Raw genomic sequence first — 23,555 nt, 5'->3', positions numbered from 1 at the left:
ACGCCACACAGCTGTGTGGCTCATTTGGGACTATTCTTCAATAAAAGCTAAAAGCATATTCAAGTAGCTCCTCAAGGCAAGTTTATGATTTAAGTGCATTACAGCTGATTGTTTTAGGTGTAAAATATGGACTCTTGTGAATTTAAATCATAATATGCCATTTTCTCTTAAGTTACTGTAAAATGAAATGAATTCCACAGAGAAAAAACTGCTCATCAAATTTGCATAATAAACTAATTACAGCAGCCGTTCAGTCATTAATAATATCAGTCAAGTAAATGGGCTTGTTCTGGAACAATAGCTGAGTGTTGCTGAACTACACACAGTCCTGTGTGTATGAGTCAATAAACGAGAATAGAAGCCATGTTATGCTGGGTGTTTAATATTCCACATACATCCAGTCCCTATAATCCCCCGGTGGCCGGACGGCAGTGGTAGATTGTGGAGCGCGAGAGAGACAGAGAGAGAGATAGAGAGAGGAATGCGTGCATTTATGTGAGACTTGATGTGTTACAGCTGTTTGCCTGTTACCACAGGCTTCAACACCAAACCAGGGTAACATCAACAGAAGGAGCAGGCAGGCCACGTGTGTGTGTGCAGAGATACATCTGTTTGTGTTTGCAGCCCTAAAACATCACACGGGAATTTAGTGGAATCAACTAATGTTTTATCATTGATTCAATATAAATATATAAGTTTTGTTCATTTAAAGTTAAGTCAGCTCAAAATTTCCAGCTTTTATTTTCAGGCCAGGCCAGGTTTTATTTTCAGGCTGTCTTCTGCCTTGAAGTCTTGTGATGATTTGAATGAATGCACTGCCGAGTGTTGAATAAACTCATTAAGTCTCTAGGGAGAAAAAAGCAATTTATTAGCTTATTAGCAGACTTCCCAGCATGCAATATTTGTGAGTTAAAACTCACCACACTCTTTTTCGTACAGAAATTAAGTTTGTAAAATACGAAACCACTTTGTCAAATATGGTTGAAGAGAAATGTAATTGGTGCTTGGATTATGTTCATTTATTTGAGAGCAGAACATTTTAGTATTGCACAGAAGTCACATGGAGGTGGTCTGAGTCGATGGTTATTATGCAAGGACTTTGACACTGGAGACTGGAATTCATATCCTCTGTTGCATGAGGTTAGATTTAAGCAACAAAAGCACTTTTTGTGAATTATACCTCAAGGATTTTTGTTAAATGTTAATAAAGTAGTTGCTTCTGACTTTTTCAGTATTTAAAGTATTCACTCAGTATGCACTATTTCTGTAAAAGAGCTTTTATTATACTTTAGTTGCCATGAATGAATATTGAAACAAATGAATGAGGTTATATTACAAATGTGTTCTATATAAACATTTTACAGCTTGTCAGATATGTTCATTAAAAACGGTTCCTCGTCATATTGATAAGAAATATAATTGAAGTGGCAATACAGTTCTTTCATAATGTGTTTGCTGCAGCAAATTATTGGCACATTAACATCATTTCTAGGATACAGAGTTGGCGTTTGACTGCTTGTCTGAGTTCACGCTCACCTAACCATGGTTCTGACTATCCAGGGTCTTTGTCCGAGCGACGGGACAGCTTCATCCATCAGAGGATGGGTCTTGACAAAGTTGAGCATGTCATCAGGGAAAGAATTGGAAGAATTAAACCTGGATCCTTCAACAGCACAGCCACCGGGTCTGGAGACAAGAAGTTTCAGCACAAGTTTAGCACACAGCACACAGGCAGAATAATGTTCTCATTTCGGCCTACTTCAGGCCTTGGTGAAGATGCAGTTATATAATTAAACAGTCTAGACTGTCTGAATGCCTCAGATTCAGACAGATATTCTTTTTGAACAAGTGACTGATTTGATTTTCTCAAAAGCTCATATTTTGTATATGTTTGTATATAAGTATTTGAAAGTGATGGATATTTGAATGAGGTGAAGACGTGCCTTTAGAAAAGAGCTCTATCCATGTGAAAAATGCATTTCGCACCTCTACGTGACTTTCAGTTCATTGAACAAAGTTTTCAGAGGCTGTAATACCACATGCAGTATCTTAATGCATTCACCATTACATTATTGTATATTTAATCAGACTTGTTTTTCCTTGACATGCACTTCACCCTGCAAAACCCACTGACTGAGACAGAATCATGGCTAACTTAAATAAAAGTTGTTCATTATACTGTTTTCTTTTCATGGTTCCCTGATTAACCACCTGAACACAGATGCATAAATTGATTACAGCCATCTGCACCTTGGCTTTGGGATGACTTCATCTGGAACAGGCGTCCAAATAGACTCGGGTGATTTCTGCTCCTTGAACCTCCCATCAAACACCGCCGCCAGCTGCTCCATGTCAAAGGCACACACCGCTGAACCTGGGATACTAGAGAGACAGAGTGGTGCGACAGGTTGAGACAGGGACTGTTGATTGATAAAACACTTTGACCTGACACAAAGTGACTGTCAGTCTTGCATCAAGTGGGTTTCACTTCAGTCAGGGGTACAGAAAAAATAAGTGACGGAAAAAAAAGATAAAGTAGAGAATACCTTCTCTGAAAAATAAGACTCAAGAGTAGAAGTTAAAATATAGAAAGTCATTTGTGAGTGTGAGAAAGGGACCGACACACAGTGAAGATGACAAACTGGATTTGGGCTGTTCGTGTTTTGACAGTCAATGCTCGAACACAAAAGGAAATTATTATTGAGAGGCAGAGAAAGACAAGATAAAATAGATGCTGTCAACTCTGTGGGTGAAGAATAGATAAGCAACGGATGCAGAGGCTAGATTAGACCCATGAAAAGATCTTGGCTGGAATTCCTGGAATATGAAACGAAATAGGAAATGAGTCACTGAATTTTCTGCCTTTCACAAAGGAGGGGAAGATTCTTGTAAATGAACCCAACAACACGTTGTTCCAGTAAAAAGCTCTGTGCACCTCAGAGGCTGTTTAACTACTCGTGAACCCTGCAACAGGGAACAGAACATCTGTTCCAAAAGACTTGTCCATAGCCCACACACATGCTCACAGACACAATTCGCACAGTTGCAACAAATAGAAACACATTCACAAAAAATTTGATTATCTCTTCACTGTGTCTGACGCTACGTTTTCTGTTTAAGGCTACAGAAACTACAGAGACAGAAACAAACAGAGCAGTGTCAGGATGAGATAAGAAGTTAGTTAAAAAAAAAAAAACATCCCATGCTTCCTGCTCCGAGACTCAACTCTCTGCTCTGAATGTGTCCCCATCAATGACTAATGGCGTGTGTGCGGTGTGAGAGCTAGTGACTAAGTGCTAATACATGAGTGAAAAAAGAGACTGAATCACCTGCTGCCTGCTGCTACATGAATCCCACACATACCCCATCTGTTTCTTTTTCTGTTTTTCTTTTTCTTAAAAAACAAATGTCCAACTGCGGATTTGAGTGTCTGTGCCCCCGTGATTATGAGCAGTGTTTCTCTTGAGTCTCCCAGTGAGAAGGCAGCGCCTGAAGGCTGGATTTTAGTTGCAGCAGGGAGCTGTTCTCTCTGATGTTGCAGTTGATCAGGTCTTGGCGTCTCCTGTAGTAGTTATCATTCATAGGCAGGGATGCAACTCTAACCCGGCCAGCGTGGCGGAGCTGCGGGCGGAGCTGTGGACGATACGGCATCTCTCTCTCAAGACCGCACGCACCAGATGTGAGGTGTGACATGTCTGCCAGCTCTGCACCAACGCCAGTTTGGCTTACTTCCTCTACCTTTCTCCACCCTCTCTTCCTCTCTTGCTGCAGGTCATTAGGTTTGCCCCATGTAACGATCTTTGTCTAACAGACGCAAGACAAAAGGCCCCAGGCTGTTTTTCTCTCTGAATTCTTTCAATTATTTAAATGTTCTCTCTGTTGTAGTCTCTCCTGCTTTTGTTTCTTGGTCCATTCATGTTGATTTTTTTGGACACAAATTTAATTTTCAATAATTTTCTCAGTCACTCTCCACACTTGAGACTACTTTTCTTTGTTTACTTTCAAATTAAGCTCTTTCCTCTCTCTCTCTGTCCGTTGGAGTTTGTCCTTCCTTCAGTCTTTCTCCTTGACTGTGGTTGAGTGACAGGCTGTCCAGGCTTGACACATACAGTGTCCGTTTGAGAGAGCTGCTGTGGAGTCATAGGTTCTTTTTCACTATTCAACAAGGTCACTGAGAGCTTGGAATAACACAGCCCTCACTGATACACGATGCCTCTTAGGAGAAGACGAGGAAGATGAGAAGAAGGTGGGCGTTTCAAAGTCAATCCTTTAATTAGATAGATAAAGTGTGGAGACTTGAAATTCACCACATACCACAGTCACAGTCAATTTAACAAAAAATCCATTAAAATGTTTATTAATTCAAAGGTCATAAATCCCACACACTTAGTCTGATTGTATGTACAGCACCAGCTTGCCAATTGGACCATTTCCTGTAAGTCTTTGTACATTTTCTTACTTCCAAATCGGAACTATTTTTTGTTGGTGACTAGACTGACTGACTTGACTTGATTTATACCAAACATGAAATGGAGCCAGAGGGGTTTCAGATACACTTTATCCTATTTTTTTTCAGTAAAATCAGAGAAACTGTTTGGCCACCACAGCGGCAGAAACTTTGCAAGGGTCGTGGCTTTGTACTAAGCTAATTACCTTCAGTCTAATTAACCCAAAATGTGTTTAGAAATGTTTTAGAAACACTTTGACATTTTGGAAAATACACTTATTTGTTTTCTTGCCAGAGTTAAATGAGAAGATCGAGGCCACTCTCTCTCATTCTCACTGTGGTAAATATGAAGCTGAAACCAGTGGACTGTTCGCTGAGCTTAGCATAAAAACTGGAAACAGAAGGAAACATTTAGCTCTGTCCAAATGTAAAGAAATCACTAAGCTCACTAATGAACACAGGACAGTCTAGTTGTGTAAAAATGACAAACTGCAGTTTTAGGGGGAGTTGCACACCACACACCACATATATGTGTAATGTATAGTCATATACGGTCCTTTAGAATGGGACAATGTATGGTCCATTTCTGGTCTGTAATCTGTCAGACTTGGATAAAAAAAAGGTGCACTAGTAGTTGACTTTATGAATATTTAAACAGCATAAAAACTGTATCAAAAAACTTTCATAATAAACCTTCAAATTCCAGACCCTCTGCACCCTCTGAAGGTCTACCCTTTATCTTTATTCTTAATATTATTACATCATTTTTTTCACTTTCATCTATTCTCCAGCAAAACCTCCAGCCTGATGTTTTTTTTTTTCTCTCTTCAAGTAACCCAATTTTCATACTTTTCCTTGACCTTTTCACATCACTTCCCTGGGGATTTTCTCTTCTCTCCCTAACCTGACTATCCTGGTCCTTGTGGACAAGCTAACACTTCTGTAACAACTCTGTATTTCCTTGTGACATGGCTCTGCTGTCACCTACATGTGGTGTTCCTTTCCCATACCCATTTCTGTGTCTCCAGGTAGCTACCTAACCATGTATTCCTCTTCCTTCCCCATTTGCGGGCCCGAGGGGGACTGGCTCGCACATCTGTGCATCCTCCCTTGTGCCTCACTTCTCCTGGCGCTGTAAACCTGTTCTCCTCCTGCTCCTCGTCCTCCTCATTTCCCCTCCTCTGCCGTGTTTTCCCAGAGGGACATCTTGCCGTCTGACCCTGTCACGTGGGATTCTTTACAGCCAAAACCAAACATGGCCTCCCACATTCAGGATGCACTAGATTGGCTTCACTTTGCATGGGATGTTTTTCCTTGCATTCCTGCATGACTTCATTAAGCCTGATGAGCCTACATCAGTCTACTCAAGCAGCAATAGACATTTCAGCTGCCACAACAATAGCTAAATAATAACAATTGTTTCTGTTTTTATTCCAGCCCAGTGCAGCAGGATGACAGTAATACTTCCATTTGACATCCTGTTGCTGTTCTTTTGACATACACTTATTTATGTTGCTAAATAAAGCAGAAAATACACTTTTCTGTCTTCTTCTCCCCAGTGGTCTTATATTGTTTCTCCTTATGCTTCCTTGACCACTTCAGCATCAGGAGTGTGAGTGCAGGAAATTGAAGCTTCTTTCAGACGTCTTTGAGAGGAAGGGCCTGGGGCTTCAGAGGTGGGTGCACAAAGGAACTGGCAACCGGGGGCAATTTTATACCCTGGAAGCAATGACTGAAGGATTCTACAAATGCAGCTCCATAACAGTGAAGGAGCTGGTATGTAGCTGTAAAATTATCACTGGAGTGTGGGCACTGGGGGAGATGAGTAACTTCAGAGAGTCCAGGGGAGATTCTTAGTAAAACAATAGACTGTACATGAAAAGGGTAAAATCTTGACTCCATCCTGTCATTCTCATGCTAAAGCCCCATACATGCTGCACAGGGCCAAATGGCAGGAAAGAGTAGCTATTCCTCCAGTCACAGGTCCTGCTTCATGCTGTTTTCACTGCACGCTGCCAGCCAAAGCAATTTGTCTGGCAAGCACTTAGCCAGTGTGGCACAGTGGGACACATGGGGCTAGTGGGAGTTTTGCAGCTCACCTCACACATTCCCTCTTTCTCTTTGTGTTCATTTTGCTCCATCACACGTCTCCTTATCCATCCGTCTAAACCTCCCTTTCTCTCTGTCGTGGCTGGAAGTTATTTAAAATAGGACCCAGTAGCAGTTTACCCAGGCAGGGGCGTGTGTGTGTGTGTGTGTGTGTGTGTGTGTGTGTGTGTGTGTGAGTTCAGCTGGTTCTCCTCTGTGGCAAGCTGTAAATGCTGTTATCTGGGAACCATTGTTAAGTGTGTTTGTGGACGTGTGTGTTTGTGTATGAAAGTGGGAGTGTGTGTGTGTGTCTGTCTGTGTGAAGCTTCCATCTGTCTCTGCAGGCAGTGGCCTCCTCTCACAGAGTAGCCTTTCCAAACACGCAGATAAGATGCAGCTGATGAAACAGTTTTAGATCTCAGAGAGCGAGGGATGCACGTGTTGTCCATTATTGACTTCCTCCTCCAAGAGTTTCTCATCCGTCTCTCCCCCTCTTGCTCGCCATCTCCTTCTTTACTCCCCTATGTGCCCTCTCTCCTTTTTGTATTTACTTGATCATTGTTTTTTTTTTTTCCCTTCCTCTATTTCTCTCCTGTCTCATACTGTAAGATGGGAAGACCTCTGCTTTGAGACACTGCCCTGCAACTAGTAAAGTGCTTTATTTTCAAAGACACAGAGATGGTATTATACTGGGAACACTGACAAGGTGATAGTTATGCTGCTGGCTACAATGAAGTGAGAGACTGTATTGTCCTAGTCCAGAGTTAAATAGCAGGCAGTTGTTAGTATTTCTAAATATTGGCTATAATGTGCACGCACTACCAGACATGCTAAGTGGTATTGGGGCCATTATGGTAGTGTAAGGTGAGTGAGCCATCAAAGAAAAATATACTGGATTCTCTTCTATGATTTAAGCCACTTAGGCTGCAACATGATATAAAAACACTTTATTTTAAAGCACAGAGTACCTGTTCATCTGTGTGCCGCTTGAATGTTCCTCCACACACACACACACACACACACCTCTTAGTAAAGATTATATTCAGTATTAAGATCATATTTTTCTTTGTATTGTTGAAAAAAAATACACCACTTTCTGTGTCAGTATCTTCAAACAAAGCAGATTACGCTTAATGCATTGGAAACGAGACGGGGGAATTGAAAAACTATTTGCACTGGATACAAGGGGGAATTTTTCCACTGGTGGTCTTCGCCTTCATTTTAGGAAAAGTTAGGACTCAACACTAGTGATTTGTGAAAAGTTTTCACAAGTTGTTCTTGGTTAGAGCTGAAACAATCCTGTATTTGGTGCATCTAAAGCATCAGAAGTGTATGTATGTGTAGCTCAACTGTTGTTCAGTTTCTCTGGTTTGCTGTCTGTGTTGTCTCTGGCTCTGAAAACACCCTCACTCTCCAATTATTCCCCATTTACCAGGCAGCATCACTCCTCTCCTCACCTCTCCTCTTCTCTCCTCTCACCTTTTTTCAATTTAATTTTGTCTTTCAACAAATCGCCCCTTTGTCCTTAGTGAAAGCGTTCCATGTGTCTTAAATTACTCTGTACCCCACAATCCTGACCTTTGCACCTCCACACACGCCTCTTTCATTTCTCCAGAGCTTTGCTTGGCCCATAGGAAGCCTTGCTCTTTCTGATTTCACAGGTGAAGGAACAAACTGTGGTGGTCCACTACATTTTCAAGATGAGTGTAGCTTCACACCGGGTGTCTATCCCCGTCTCCCCAGGAAGTATGTCAAGTTGCTCTTTCTATGTCTGTGTATTTCTTAAAAAACTCTCAGTGTGATTCCCCCTTTCTCTCTGAGACAGGGCATCGATTGAAATCTCTCTCTCATTTCAACCCTCACAGTCACACAAGTGCACACACATATACACACAAATACAGCTTCTTATTTGAAGGCAGAAAGGCTGAGTATTGATCTTAATCAGTGATTCCCAACCAGGATCTGCAGTTGCCTGGGGTTGTGGAAAGATTGTGGAATAGCAATAAGTAGCAGTTGTAGTAATTTGAGAAGCACTAATTTGAAAAAACAGAAATTACAACTAGAATATAAAAATATGTCCTCATTGAGTCAGTTTGTGCAAACTAACAAAAGAGCAGAGAGTTTGAAACAGTTAGCTAAATGTATTGGTTTAATGGTCAATAACACTGTTGTAGAGTTGATAAAGGGGTACTTGGGTTCATCTGACAGAACTGTGGGACACAACTTAAGTGTACGTCACTGTCTACAGATTTTTCAGCACATGTTTTGTCTATGTGGTACCTGTTAGCTGGTGTGGAGAACACCCCCAGGATGATGTCCCTGCCGTGCATCCTGATGATGGGACTGGTGGAGTGGAGCAGGTTAAAGTAGAAGTGGGAATCACCGGGGACGGAGCAGTTGAGACGGGCTTTCAGGAACGACGTCCACTGCTTCTCAAGGACGCGCTGAGACCCGCCCTGGTCTCGTTTGCACACCCGGGCCACACGAGACACCACCACCTGTGAGAAGTCAGGCAGGGAGAAGCAGACATAACCATAGAAAATGAGTGTGCAAAATACATTTGCAAGATACTGACAGGCATATCCATCCTACGGCTCACATACCACTCCAATGACGAGGCAGGGAGCTAGGAAATATTTCCCAAGCTTTGGGTTTCATCTTCAAAAAGGTTTTGTTTAAAAGCTTTGTTCAACTCCAGGGTGATCTCTAAAGAGTCATTTGCATGCTATTTGCAATGCAGAAACCCTGTTCTGACAGATCATTGTTTTATAATGGTAAATTTAATATCAATTATTCATGAAAATGTCAGCGCATCTCAAAATTATTTCTTTGAACACTTTCATCTAAATAACGGTGATGCTGTTTAAGTATCCATTTACTCTGCTTTCTGTAAACAAGTCAAAGCCAGAGACCTTGTGCAAGCGCTTTTTCCCAAATGTGAATTGCTAATTTATCATGGTACTAGGTTTATTGATGCTGCTATTTTTTTCTTAAAGATGTACACTTAGCTTGCTTATCTGGTAAGGGCAGGGAATATACAGTCACTATATAAAAAAAGGACCTCTCTCAGGTTAATAAAGACATGAGTTGTTTGCTCAGACCATGATTTGTTGGATTAGATATGCAGACAAACAAATACGAGGATGAAAGGTCAGTGTAGCTGTGGGAAAAGAGTTGAATTGGCATTCAAATAATAGCAGCAGAGGGATATTAGGTATGCATCTCCTTTCATGGTGGTGCATTTTAACGACACGTTTCACATACTCTACAGTCCTTTTAAAAAATGCTTTGAAAGGACCAGCGGTTCCTCTGTGTAAATACTGAAAGTACAGAAGGAAAAGAGGATACGTTCATCAGAATGACTTCTATACCTTCTCCAGGTAATTGAACTCCATGGCTATCTCTCTGAAGAAGAAGTAGATGTGAGGTCCCCACTCCACAGCACTGACAAAATACGGCTCTGTATTGTGAGAGAGCGAAATGGTGAGAGAGAGGAGAAGAAGGGGAAAGTACATACGGTTTGTGGAGAGTAAAGGTTTGATGAAATATAATGCAGCATGAGAAAGTGTACAGCAAACAGCGTGTCCATTTGCAAATGCATTGTTCACTCCCATGACACCGAGGTAACATGAGGGCAGTGAGAAAGAGCCACAGGCCATGCTTAATTTCATTGCATGGTGAAAGGGGATTTCACACCAAACAATAAGCACATTATGGCTCCCTGATGTTTCTGAGAAATTAGTTTCACGCTATGCATTGCGGTGCTATTACACCGGGGACCGGCTACAACCTGTATGTCTGATATTGTGTTTTTTTGACTGTCCCGTTGTCATGGTTAGGTTTGACTGCGGACCGGCCTTGATGTGGATCATCAAAACTCTGTCAAGGAGCAGTAAGTTTGACAGGTTCGTGCCCAGTGACCTGAACACAGAGTCGTCAGCCTGCTGACTCAGCCCTCTGCTACTGACACATGTATTGATCCTGTATGCAGCTAAGTGATGTGGACACACACTCAACCCATCACACTCTGACGACAACAATAACAGACACGATGCTTACGAGAAGACGTGCTTAAGAGAATTGCACTAATGCATGTACACCTGCAAAACACAAAACAAAAAAAGAAAAAAAAAATGCCTTGACAAGTATACAGAGGCACACACACAATACACACACACACATTCAGGTACCTCTGAACCACTTGGAGTCATGCTTCACGGTGCGCAAAGCGGGACTGTCCCCAAGGCTACGATAGATCACCGCATCAATGGCCAGGAAGTCTGTCACTGTGGCTGTAAACAGATTCCCCTCTGACACAAAACACACACACACACACACACACACACACACATTAGTGAGTTGGACAGCCTGCCAAAGCAACAGCATAACTGCAAACAATAAAGCCAGAGTCAATGTTACCGCTTCTGAAAGCCCTGCATCATAAACCTGACATGACTGACCAGTCAACAATGTAATTGTAGTGACATAATTGCAACTTTGCACTACTCCCATGCAAGAAACTGCATTTTTTTTTTTACTGCTAGCTAATGTGAGATAATGGACTGATGGCTGAACAGTAATGGCTCCCTACAGTACAGTACAGCCCCAGAACACTGTTGATTTGATTATGGTGAAGTGTTTAAATCTGATGAAGTAAACACAAGAGATGAATAAAATTGAAGAATCACAGTCACTCAGTTTTACTGAGCTTATTTAACATATTGAGGTGTCAAAATATCTTTCAATGATGTTCTGCAAATGATATTCATTGCCGCGACTACTAAAAGTAAACGTGTGATCCGCGCACAGGCGGGACTAAAACAAAAGGTGTGTCTTACCTGCAAACAGAGCTACGTTGGCGTGTTTGGGGTCATAAGGGCATCTCGCCATCCCACTGACTGTGTCCCCGACCATCTCCAGATTGTCCCCCTGTTACCCCGTGCACACATAAACACACACAGATGGATACATCAATCAGCAAACTCCAAACAATATGAATGCGTCTACAGCAGCATCATGAAAACAAGGCACAAGAGAATGGCAATTAGGGAGTGTTACCGTAAGTGCAAACTAATGATTCACTGGTGGCAATTAGGCAGAGCAGCAACAACAAGAGTCACATTCTCATACATAGATAAAACAGATAAACACACACACACACACACACACACACATGCAGACACACAGAGGTCCATACACCCACACAGAGTCACGCTGGTAATTCAAACAAGTTTCCAGCTCTCACACAAACGTACACATACGGGTATATACAGTGAAATCTCTGCATCTCTCTCTCTCTACCGTTTTCATTTTCACAAACACTGTCACAAACACACACAAAAAAAAAAAAAGCCTCAAGCAAACTATTTCAGCAGCACACTGGAATACTCATCCACAGTTAAAAATGAAATAATTTATAGGTGTCATTTCATTAAAACCCTGCTATAAATAAAACAGTAGCTCGCATCGCTAACTAGTCCCCAGAGTAAAAGACAGCCTATCAGGCAGAGACAGGTGTGTTATACACTGTTGTAGAATGTCATTAGTGGCTGACAGATAATGGGCCAGGTACGTCACAGTGTCCCACTATGTTTGAAATGTGAGAGACTGAAAATAACACTTATCTAAAAAAGCCTTTGATAGTGAAAGGATTTTTTCCCCTCTTCTCTTCCTCTCTCCAGCCCAACTGCCTTTATCCCTCATTTAATATTCCTGCTGAATGATGTGAAATCAGCCGAGCCGATGATTAATATTTATGTGTAGTTTTTCTTCCACAAGTTTAAAATTGTTACTGTAATTGAGAGAGACAGGGATTGGGTGGGAAGTGGAGTACATTCAGCTTGCATGTTGGAGGATTCAGGTGAGTTGCTCTTGGATGGATACATATCTTCAGAGTCTGACAAATGTATGAATCGGGTCAGCCAACACTTACACTTGTAGCCTGAGCCCTGCTGTCTCTAAAATTCTGCGTCCAACTGCAAAGTTGCTTTGCTTTCTTAACCACCAGCAACAGAAAATCAAACCAGACAAACAAGTCACGTCTACAGCACCCTTGTCTCTGAATACCCTCCTCTTCCTCTTTTTCACTCTGTATGTTCTTCTTGATTATCCGTTGTCCCTGACTCTCAATGATAACAGGCTCAGCAGACCACAAAGTTTAACCACTGAGAAATAACAACTGTTGTATCTCAGGAAAACAAGGCACTGGAGCTGCCAGAGAACAAGGATAAATAACTCCTGAAGAGGAAGTCAACACTGCCTCGAGCGCTAAGCAAACAACTTTAATCAAGCTGTAAATTTTCACCTGAACAGACTTAGTAATTATACTATGGAAGCGGAGCCTCTCTTCTGGAAATACAGATAAGCCATTTGTCAATGACGCCAAACCAGTCGTAAGAATTAATGCACGGTGTGGACCAGTCACATGTTTGGTGCAGGTGGTGTTGTGATGGTAGGTGTGAGCATGCTCAGTCTTTACTTACAGTATAATTGGCACAGAGTGGGTTGAAGGCATTGGTCCCACACACAAACAGGCCTCCTTGCCTGCTGAGCAGCACCTTCATGAAGTTACGGCATTCATCCTGCAGGAAAAAGAGAAATGAAGAGAGGCAGAGCTTAATATGCGGGAGGGCTAAAACTGAAGAGAAGAAAGGAAAAAAAGATGGAGTGAATAGAGGAAAAACTGAGTTTATTTTTCAGACTGATTATACAGCCCGCACTGTGAAATGAAGCTTTTCAGTTGCCTGATGTGTGGAATTATCACACCATTAACGCTGTCAATCATGTTGATACAGTCTGAATGTAGCCTGCAGAGAATTTAAGTGTCTACCCTCTTCACACATGCACACACAGATACACACGTACACAGTTGCTGTTGATTGACAGATGGTAATCTAAACCAGCTTCAGGATTTTAAAACAAGTAACAGATTTAAGGCTAATTCCTCCACCGTGAGGTGTCAAACTACATGATGCCCGTCTAATGACTAAATAAACCTGAGTCATGGTTTCATTCTTCCATGCTCTTTCTTTGAAATGAGAAGTCGTGTAAGCACCACATGACTTAATGGCTGCTTTTCCCCCACAGTGCCAGATGGTAATAAATGTTGGTTTAGTGAAACAGAGAAAAATGACATTCAAGTTAATCTCTTGCCTCCACAAAAAAGTCAGTGTGTTCATAGTAGAAATCGCTAAACACATGTAATCTCTGAATTACCCTTTACATTGTTGATCATACAATTCTGCAACACTGGTTCAGTTACATTTTGTTATCTATTTCAGTGATTTTACTTTTAGCTAAAAACGTATTGCTATTATTTAGCTATTACTTACATTATTACGTTTTACTAATCCACTATTTTAGCAGACTATTCAAACATTTAGTCATCACTTTTGACTAGTTAACTTACAATTTTCACCATTACTTTCACTAGCTATTTAACTTTTAGCTATCTATCCACCTGTTTTTCCATTAGCAATCTATTTAAATTGTTTGATCCACTACTTTATGATAAATGCTCAGACTTTTACGTTTGATCATTATCATTTACATAAATATTCAAGCAGCTTATTCGTGACTTTTAGCTAGCTATCTAGCTACAGTTGGCTCAATATGTCAAAATCATATTATAATTTTTATCTTTTAACTTTTATCAAATTTGTTAAGCTACTTCTGTTTACCAGAATTAGAGGAGTTTCCCCTGGGGTATAAGAACTGTATGGTCTGGAATCACGGACCTAAAGTATGGACCGACTTTTTATTAGCTTTTCACATATTTCCTACAGATGAGATTGAGATTAGATTCTAACGATTGATATATATGCAACCTTTTTGGCTTGTGACCCCTTTAAAATAAAGCAATACAACATCTATGGCCTCTCACCAAAGGCTTGGCCTTGTGTGCAGTTTGATTAAAGTAATTTTATCATTGCAGCTTTTTTGATTGTAGGATTTCACAGGTAAAAAGTTAGACAATATAAACATACTTACAGTATGGGTAACATAAAGGTTTATTGTTCTTTCTTTATCATCTAGTGATCACTCAGACTTATCTTAGGACCTCAGAGGGAGTTTCGATCTCTCACTTGAGACTGTGAGCAGCACAGTGAAGGCTTTACAACCAAAAGGTAACATGATAGCAAACAAACAAAAAAACCTGTCAACACAGCAGTGAATCTGTGTGAGCAGGAGTTTTTCCCAAGTATTAAACCTAAATTCCAGCCATGACCTTTGACTTTAAAAGCCAAAAAGTACTGACAGCAGTTTGTCTTTGCAGAGCCGAGTCCGCCACCTGTGTGTGTGTGTGTGTGTGTGAGTGTAGAGTGAGTGGTGATATACAGTAGATCACTGGTGGACAACAGCCAGCAACCCTCCTCAAACTAGTTTCCAAGTCAGGATGGCACCAGCCACACACACACACACACACGCACACACACACCAGATGGGGTCTACTTGAAGACCACCACTCACACTGATATCATCGGAAAGCGAAGTAGGGCTGGAGCACAAGCAGTGGTGGTGGTGATAGTGGGTATGTCAAATGACTATGATTGTGTGTGTGTGTGTGTGGAAGAGATCAGAGGGACAGCAGTGATATGGGAGACGGGTGAGTGTTATTCCAGATGCTCCACCCTACATCCCTCTGCCCCTCCACCTTCCCACTTCACTCCCTGCAGGCTTCTCGTTTTTCAACAGCAAAAAAACAGGAAAGAAGGAAGTGTTTTTGTGTGTGTGTGTGTGTGTGTGTGTGTGTGTGCGTGCGCGTGTTGGTGCAGGGGCTGTGTCAAGTGTGAAGTGTAAATTTCTAATGGCGCAGCACTATGCGACAAATTGAGGAGCGACAGCCGCTCTATATGTATGTGTGTCACTCCCCACATAACAGCATGTGTTCATGTGTGCATAGCCTACATCTGTGTGTGTATGTCCGTGCATTTGTGTGTGTATCTGTGTATCACAGCACAGATGCGTGCTCATGTGTGAGTATCATTTGCATGCTGTTTGTCGGTGGGGTTGCAGTCTGTCAGCTTGGTCAGAGCTGTAATCACAAAGCCAGATGAAGCACTCTTAATAACAACCCAGTCCCACTGCCAGTATCTCAAAGAGGGGAGTAAATACTTCAAAGAGCCAAGCCACTGCACAAATGTGGGCAATTGGCAGTGCTTGTACACATAAAATGAAACATTTCATGGCTACAGGATAAAAACAGGGTTGGAGCCTTTGTAACATTTCAGCTATTGAGCTTTGATTGTCATTTGCACTTAACAGATATCGTCAAAATTCATCCCCTGCTGCATACACATATTTCATTAACCCTTATTCATCAGTTCCAGGAAGCAATTTGGCACTTCCAGGTATGGATCTTTCTTTATTAAAGCACTATTCAGTCAGCAGGATTAGGCTTTTACTGTGGTTTCCACATAAAAAAAACAAACAAAACCCAATTATAAAAGGAATTATAAAGCAGTGAGTCACAGAATTAAACAATTATACATAAATCCAAATGCTGTACGTCCTGGTGCCTCCTTATTCTCCCTCTGCCTCCTCCCTTCTCTCTGCTCCCTCACTCCCTGGGCAGAATCCAGACAAAACGCCACCTGTGCAGGCTGGCAAGCCTTTCCGAGACCCAGACGACTGCAGCCCTCCTCCTCCTCTTCCTCCAACCTCCTCCTGCTCCTCTTACTGACAGTGGCAGAGCTGCCTGGGCTCTGAAAAATTAATCTGCAGCACAGATGAGTTACACAGGAGCACAAGCCTCAGTGCAAATAGGGACTTAGTTGTGAATGGACAGGGAGATTTAAAGATCGAGGGAAAGGGTGGTGAGAGATAGGGAGAGATCGTCTAGAAGCATGTATATGTGAGTCCATGAGCAAGTTTGCATGTGTCAATCTGCATTTATAAAAACTAGAGACTTTGCGTTTGGCAGGTTTTTAATCAGTTTCTTGCTCTTGAGGCAGATGTTAGCCAAGCGAGTTCTACTCTGCAGATGTTCACCGCGCAATTGCATTCCACGCCTTTGTGATTTCTGCCACAGACACAGACATTTTCCTTTGACACACAAAAACACGTATATACAAAAGTATTCCTGGTCATATAAATGCCAGTGATCACACACACAGTCAGAGGATTGACAACCAGGTCTCTGTTGCTACAACAACATCTGCTCCAAACAACCGGCATCAGTCAGACACCATTAAAACTCCGGAGACTCGACCTTCTGCATCTGCTTTCCATCTATTGTCGGTAATGCTACCTTTATACTGAGATGATAAACAGCCTTCTCATTTGGCCTAAGCCCGGGCTCAATGTTTGTTCTGACGATGAGGCTTTATCCCAAAACCTAATGAAGTCAGGGTTTTACCCCTGGCTACAATCAGCATTCTTGTGTTTGGTCTAACCCAAACACAAAACAGGTTGATAAGTTGTAAAATCTTCTGCTCTTTTCCCAGATTTAGGAGCAACCACAGCATTTTTTATAATCTAATAAAATATAACAAGTAATCCTGCTGACCTGCTTTAGTAATGTTCGTACAATAGGAGCCATCTAAGGAAGCACATCAGGGGGTCATATTTAGCAAGCTGCTCCTCTAAATCTCCAAAGTTTCCATTACATGCCTGGCTGGTCCCCTGATGTTAGTGACCAGGGAGAGGAGAGCTCTGCTCTGCCAAGAGCCGCCATTGAGCCAGAACTCTCCCACACATACTCAAACACACACACACACACACACACACACACACACACACACACATGTACTGTATACACAACACACACTCACACACACAAGGATTGGGAAGCCCTCTTCTCCACTCATAACCAACAGGCCTGTCACTTCCAGAAAAATCCCTGATGCACAATTTTGAGTGAAAGAAAGAAAGCGTGTGTATGTTTATGTGCATGTGGGTGGAGGATAAATTAACAGCGGTACCAAATTAGCAGCAATGTGCTGCTCTGAGTGCTGCGGTCTTACTCAGCATGTTAAAGCTAATCCGTGTCCCTCTGCAACCCTTCTTCTGTGTTTGATGGTAATTCTGACTGAACACACCACAGGCCACAAACAAACATCAGACACCAGAGGGAGGAAGAGAGGAAGAGAAAGTGAGATAATAGAGATAGGAGAGAGAGAGGGAGCGACGAAGAGAGAGACAGAAACATAGAAAACCAGAAGAATTTTTCCAGGCCAGTCAGCCATGTGGCAGCCTCAGTGGTGGAGCTGACCTGCAGCAGGACCTACAGATCGTCATGTCAGCTGACCTCCACTCCCCGGTGGACACATACACACGCCAGGCATTTACAAACACACCCGCACACACCGGCGTTAAATCCTTGACCACAACACTTAACCCGAGTCACCTCTGGATGGCTCTCTGTCTGACAACCTGCTGAGAAAACTGGCAAACTGTCACATTAACCAAACTGTGATTAATGTGTGTGTGATACTGTAAGAAAACTGGCTTCTTGGGATCATATGGAGGAAAAGAGGCTCTGCACACAGAAGTCCAATGCAGGTATTTCATGATCTTTTAGTCACTAAACCTTCATTAGGCCAAATTTAAAAAAAAAAACCTTATAATGACATCATGCAAGTACACAAGAGAAATCACAGCTGCAAATTCCCAGTCCAGATACATAATATACACTACAATTAAAACATATCACAAAACTGAAGATAAATCAATACAGACAGCCAAGATAATGGGAAAAAAAGAATCAAAAAGTAATTGAAGGGAAGAAAATGCTGCACAAACATCTGGAAAGCTGACATTAAGTTTATTTGTGTTTTGCATCATTCGCTGTGCTAACCGAGAACTGTGTCATCATTACTTCATTATACTGGAAATTTTTTGTTGTTGTCTTACACCATAAATATGAGTTGTGAGTGTGGTAATGTTCTCAAAATGACAACTTCTGAACTTCTGAACACTGTGATACAATAAAGGTTGAATTTAAATCAATCTTGTCCCAAGTGGGGGACAACTTGCAGAGAGAAAAAACAGCTAGCAAAACCTATAATGTACAGTAAAGTGTAAAATGAGCTCAGAGATTCAATAAAAAAGGCAGGGAAACTAGAAACTTTAAATACATGAAACGTCAGTGAGATTTAAAACCACAACTAGAAGGAATGAAAGTGACTCCACGTGTGGTATTTCGAATTGATTAATTTAGGAGCTAAAAAAAAAAAAGGCTGTGAAACCAAATCCTCTGACAGTCCAACCAAGAAAAGGCATTCGGTTTGGACGATTGAAAACCCAGGGCTCCTCCGAGAGCAAGATCAACGCTGTATTGATCAAACAATCTCGCTAAGTGCTGCTTATAACGATGCCCAAATGCTCTTTAAAAGCGTTCTATATGGAATTGCCTTTGTTTGCATGTGCATGCCACATTGCCATGGCCTGATATGTTGGCACAGAGCCACCTCTGGGGGACGTCTCCCCTCTACCTCTTACTGTCTTTTGCTTTCACTGGAAGAGAAAGGGAAGGGGTGACAGAAGGGGAGGCAATGACAGCAAGAGACAATGAAAATGGCAAATACAGGAGAGATAAAGCCACATCGGAAAGCAAAGGACAAAAGAAGATATGATGGGAATTTGTGAGTGACAGCGAGGCGACTGTTGCATTCATCAACAATCACTTGGTCAACGCGGGAAAAGTAAAAAGGCAAAAGAATTAGGATATTGAATTTTCAGCCTAATTAGGGGGAATACTATGTCCTTTGTGATCAACCAAGCAGAAATATTTAATTACAAAACCAATTACGAGGTGGCGAATGTATCACATCTGACACAACCATCCCCCAAGCAGAACAGGACATTTTCAGGAGGTGAAGGGGAGGAGAGAAAGAGGGGTGCAGAGGGTGAGAGAAGGCGTGGGAGGGACACAGAAAATGGCTTCCTGACAGATGCGTTTGTAGAGATTTTCTTTTTTAATTGTGTTCATCTATGTGTAGGATAGACAGTTGCTAAAAAAAACCACTTTGAACACTTGAAGTCATGAATATGCATGAACGTGCAGCACGTATGTAGAAAGGGGTTGGTGATCCCACCTACATGTATGTAAGAACCAGCATGTTGTGTGTCTGCATGCATTATAGTCAGATAAAGATGGAGCTTTTGTTAAATATTCAGTGAGCACACAGTTGATCTCCAACATCTTAATCAAAACAATAGGGGGCAACAAAAGCAACACCTGTAGCAATCTGATGCAACCCAGTACAAAGGCCCTCGAGTAAACACTATAGCTGGGCAATACATGAAGGTAATCTTAACACTGTGATATCAAAATACATCTTAAATTATGTATTTTCTAGGTCTTAAAGCAAAATGATTCAATTTTCTGAATTTTTAGTGTAACTCTACAATGTAAAAAGGCCTAATAATCAGATATGAAAAAAAGAAGACTATGCGCACACGAAAGACAAGCTTCTTCTGACAAAAAGTAATCCCACATCTTACAATATCATCAACCAGAGCACACACGTGTTTTGCCATGCAAGTTATTAATTATAGCTCCTGAGTCCTTTTGGTCAGCAGTTAATTGTTTTTCTTATTTGGTCATGAATTTGCAATATAATATAATTGAAATGGCCGTACCAAAGCACCAGTAGCATTCCCCTCATTTTTTCCTATTAATATTGAGGTATGTGTTTTAATATATTACAATATTTGAGTATCAGTGTCACCAGTGCTAATTCTAGTGTGGCTACTTGATCAATAAAAGGTTATTCAAATTATTTTTTATAGAATGCACTATACAATAACAGGTATTGCTAATCTGTATGAAACTTAAAGATACCCTGTGTCCACTATGGAGTAATGTTTTGGTGACTAGGTCCCTATTTTGTTTCTATCTCATGCATGCGCACAAGGATGCACATGTAGGCCTTATGCACTGGCTTAAATGTGCATGGCGTCAGCAAGCAGCCAATTTATTCCACTGATCAACAGGTGGCCACGAGGAATGCGTAAACAATTTTGGCAGGGAACAAATGGACTGCAAGCAATGGATATAGCAATGGATGTAAAAAATAAAAGCTTTATATTAAAGGAAATGCATTAAACACAATGCCATTTGGTGAAAACACTGAATGTAAACACATTCAAAATGTTGCACTTTCTGTTGACACTGTGTTAGAGAGGTGTTGACTCAACTCTGCAGTCATTTCGGAGGCTGTTGTTTTTGCACATGATTACATTGTGTAGTTAGGTGTGTGTAGTTCCAACTTTACATTATTTTCAGAGATTGCTATTTGGAATTAAATCATTACATTTTTAGTTGCGTTCTGATGGTGAATATCAGCAAAAAACACTGACCTTCCTGACTTAAAAATATGGCTTTCAGATCGTACTCCAGTGAATGTGAAAGAGTCTGTGTGTGTACATGTGTGTGTGTGTGTGTGACTGGATGTGCTTGTGTCTACTTGCATAATGCACACACAAGCACATCCATTCATATGCTTCTGAGCCCAGAGAGCTGACGACCTGGCAGTGTTCTTATCTTCCTCACGTTGCTGTGTGACTCACAGCATTACCAGGCAGCACAGTCATTAGGGGCAAGAAGACCTTTCATATCTCAGTCAGCCCCACAGCTCTCCTCAGGGCTAGCCAACAGGGACCTCCTCTCCTCCTCTCCTCCTCTCCTCTCCTCCTCTCCTCCTCTCCTCTCCTCCTCTCCTCTTTGTCTCACCCCCCTTGTCTCTCCCTACCCTCCCCCTCCTCCCCCCTCTGCTCCTCTCAGCCTAGCTTTTAGTCTCTGTCCCTCTATTCTCCATTGTGTTTCTGTCTGGCACTGTCTCACACAGATTTAATGTCAGGTATTCTCTCACTGTGTTAAATAAGTCATTTTTTTCTCTTCCTTCAGGGGACAGAGCCCATGTTTCCCCCGTCAACCACAACCATCGCCACACACACACACACACGCACACACGTAGAGACTGAATACAGGCTGTTTATGTGTGGCAGACAGCATCTAGGGATGTGTGCCTGTGTGAGTTGGAGATATAGGAGGTATTCAGGCGTGGGCTGCTGGTGGCTGCTGGGACGTTTCACCCCATCTCTTCCTCGCTGCCTTAGTTTCCTGACGCCCACCTGCATTTTCTGAGGGCACAAACTGAATTCCTAAATCATGATGGTAGAACGACGGGTGTATAGGTAGGAGTGATTCTGTGCTTCTGATTGCTGTGTGTGTGTTTGTGTGTGTGTATGTGTGTGTGTGTGTGTGTGTGTGTGTGTGTGTGTGTGTGTGTGTTTGAGTGATGGGGTAGATGGTTAGATGAGCAGGGACAATGAGATAATACACGCTCATTGCCCCCCTCTTCTTGAGGCTCTGCCAGCAGGCATGTCAGTCAGATAACTGGCACAATGAAACCAAAGCTCCCGGCAGGAAGGTAAAACATGTGCCATAATTTCGATGATCAAGGCATGTGTGTATGTCTGTGTGTGTGTGCTTGTAAGAAAGAGAGGTGGGGGTTCATGTCGTTCTGCAGCACATGATGTCTGCATGTGCTGTAGTTTCAGTGTTTTGGCTCTTTACCCGCTTACACTGAGAAATATGAAAGCTGAAAAAAAATCTGATTGGTTTAAAGTGATTTTCATGCTCATTTCAGTTTGCAGCAAATGATGCAATGAGATGAGAAACAACACAACAAGTTTCTTCAAAATCAATAAATCAATCCTGTGCTAAGTACAAACCACTGTTCTGTCACCTTAGTGTCACTTCAGTGACAGAACTGTGATGTTTTGCCATTATTCATGATGAGGCCCTTTAAGGCTGCTTTAATTAACATATTTATTTTAACAAGGGATCAAATGACGGCTTGTATGTGAAAGGGGTTGACCAAAATCTCAGTTAATGCAGGGGTGATGTGCTGTTTTCATGCTGTTATTGTACTGTATAACTGTCGTAAACTATATTTAATAGACAGAGACAGAGAGAAAGATCGAGACTAGAATTTTAATCACAGTCTCACCTCATGTTTGCCCTTCATTCTGCAGATCCTGATGTCGTTCTTGTTAGACTCCCATGTTCTTTTCTGTACACGGAGTAGCACACACATACACACTGCTGGTTAGCTACATTTTCAATTCTCTGTGGTAGAAAATTACATCTTCCAGCGCAATGATAAGTAATACAGCCTATGAAAGATGTAAACGCTGTGTGTGTCTTGTCCGGAAGGTGCTCACCTTACTGTAGAACATCTCATCTCCTGCAACAATGTCCAACTCCACGCGGAAAAGGTCATCCCTTGAAAGAGGGAGAGAGTGACAGTCAAACAACACAGCACTATGCAGAGCTGTAAGGTAAAGCAAGACACTGAACTAAGCAAATTATGAATACCAGTTCCTGTGCAAGAGTACAGCTTGAATATTATTGCTAGCTCAGGATAGTGCAAGTCGATGCAGATTCTCTGTTGAGTGAAATCCAGTCCACACACTCAATAGAAACTCTCAGTGTGAATATTTCCACTACATATTGAATCTGTGTGGTTTTACGACTAAATAATTCTTTACCCTGTGTATAATCTTGCTCCAGTGCGTGCAGCTATGTAATGCAAACATATTAGAGACATTTATTCCTTTAAAGTTGATCAGACCCGCAGAGATTAGGGAACAGTTTTACAATGTCTTCCATTTCTCCCAATATAAATGAGAAATGGAACCCGACTGCATAATGATGTCTCATATTTCCCCTTCGCCTTTTGCCTCTGCTCATTAAACTTGACTTGCTGCATTGAATTTTCTGCCAAGCCCCCGAATTCAGCTTATCAGTCTTATTCAAAAGGCCTGAAATTGAATTAATGGATGATTTAATCAACTTGTTATACTGATGTTTGCACACCCCCACATGCTGCCTACACGTGGTCCAAAACACCATGCATGTATTCATGATTTTCCGAACGCTGCTTTTTCGCACTGCTACTCTACTGATAATTCTGCAGTAACCTTGGACGAACCTGTGAAAATGCCCACTTAATGAGAGATGGACTAGGCAGCTAACAGCTGACGTTTGCATACTGATCAAGGCCTTGGT

The 23,555-nt window shown here is 41.7% G+C and overlaps 2 protein-coding genes across 2 annotated transcripts in view; both read right to left on the bottom strand.

The window, feature by feature from the left end:
- LOC139626998 (uncharacterized protein C1orf21 homolog) overlaps positions 1-23,555 on the bottom strand; it is a 246,058-nt gene that overhangs the window by 24,073 nt on the left and 198,430 nt on the right. The gene's annotated exons all lie outside the window — the stretch shown is intronic.
- sema6bb (sema domain, transmembrane domain (TM), and cytoplasmic domain, (semaphorin) 6Bb) overlaps positions 1-23,555 on the bottom strand; it is a 117,865-nt gene that overhangs the window by 32,321 nt on the left and 61,989 nt on the right. Inside the window, exons 5-13 of the mRNA XM_071487587.1 lie at positions 22,709-22,769; positions 22,495-22,557; positions 13,018-13,116; positions 11,374-11,464; positions 10,726-10,845; positions 9,907-9,995; positions 8,816-9,033; positions 2,251-2,382; positions 1,537-1,686 (exon numbers count right to left, since the gene is read on the bottom strand). Of these exons, the coding sequence (XP_071343688.1) occupies positions 1,537-1,686; positions 2,251-2,382; positions 8,816-9,033; positions 9,907-9,995; positions 10,726-10,845; positions 11,374-11,464; positions 13,018-13,116; positions 22,495-22,557; positions 22,709-22,769 (1,023 nt within the window). The remainder of the gene's footprint in view (positions 1-1,536; positions 1,687-2,250; positions 2,383-8,815; positions 9,034-9,906; positions 9,996-10,725; positions 10,846-11,373; positions 11,465-13,017; positions 13,117-22,494; positions 22,558-22,708; positions 22,770-23,555) is intronic.

This window comes from Trachinotus anak, unplaced genomic scaffold (assembly GCF_046630095.1).
Source record: "Trachinotus anak isolate AG129_WGS33_773 ecotype Australia unplaced genomic scaffold, CSIRO_AGI_Tana_v1 ptg000010l, whole genome shotgun sequence".
NCBI lineage: Eukaryota > Metazoa > Chordata > Actinopteri > Carangiformes > Carangidae > Trachinotus > Trachinotus anak.
The sequence above is the reverse complement of the archived record's forward strand: the minus strand, read 5'-3'. Positions and strand labels throughout refer to the sequence as shown.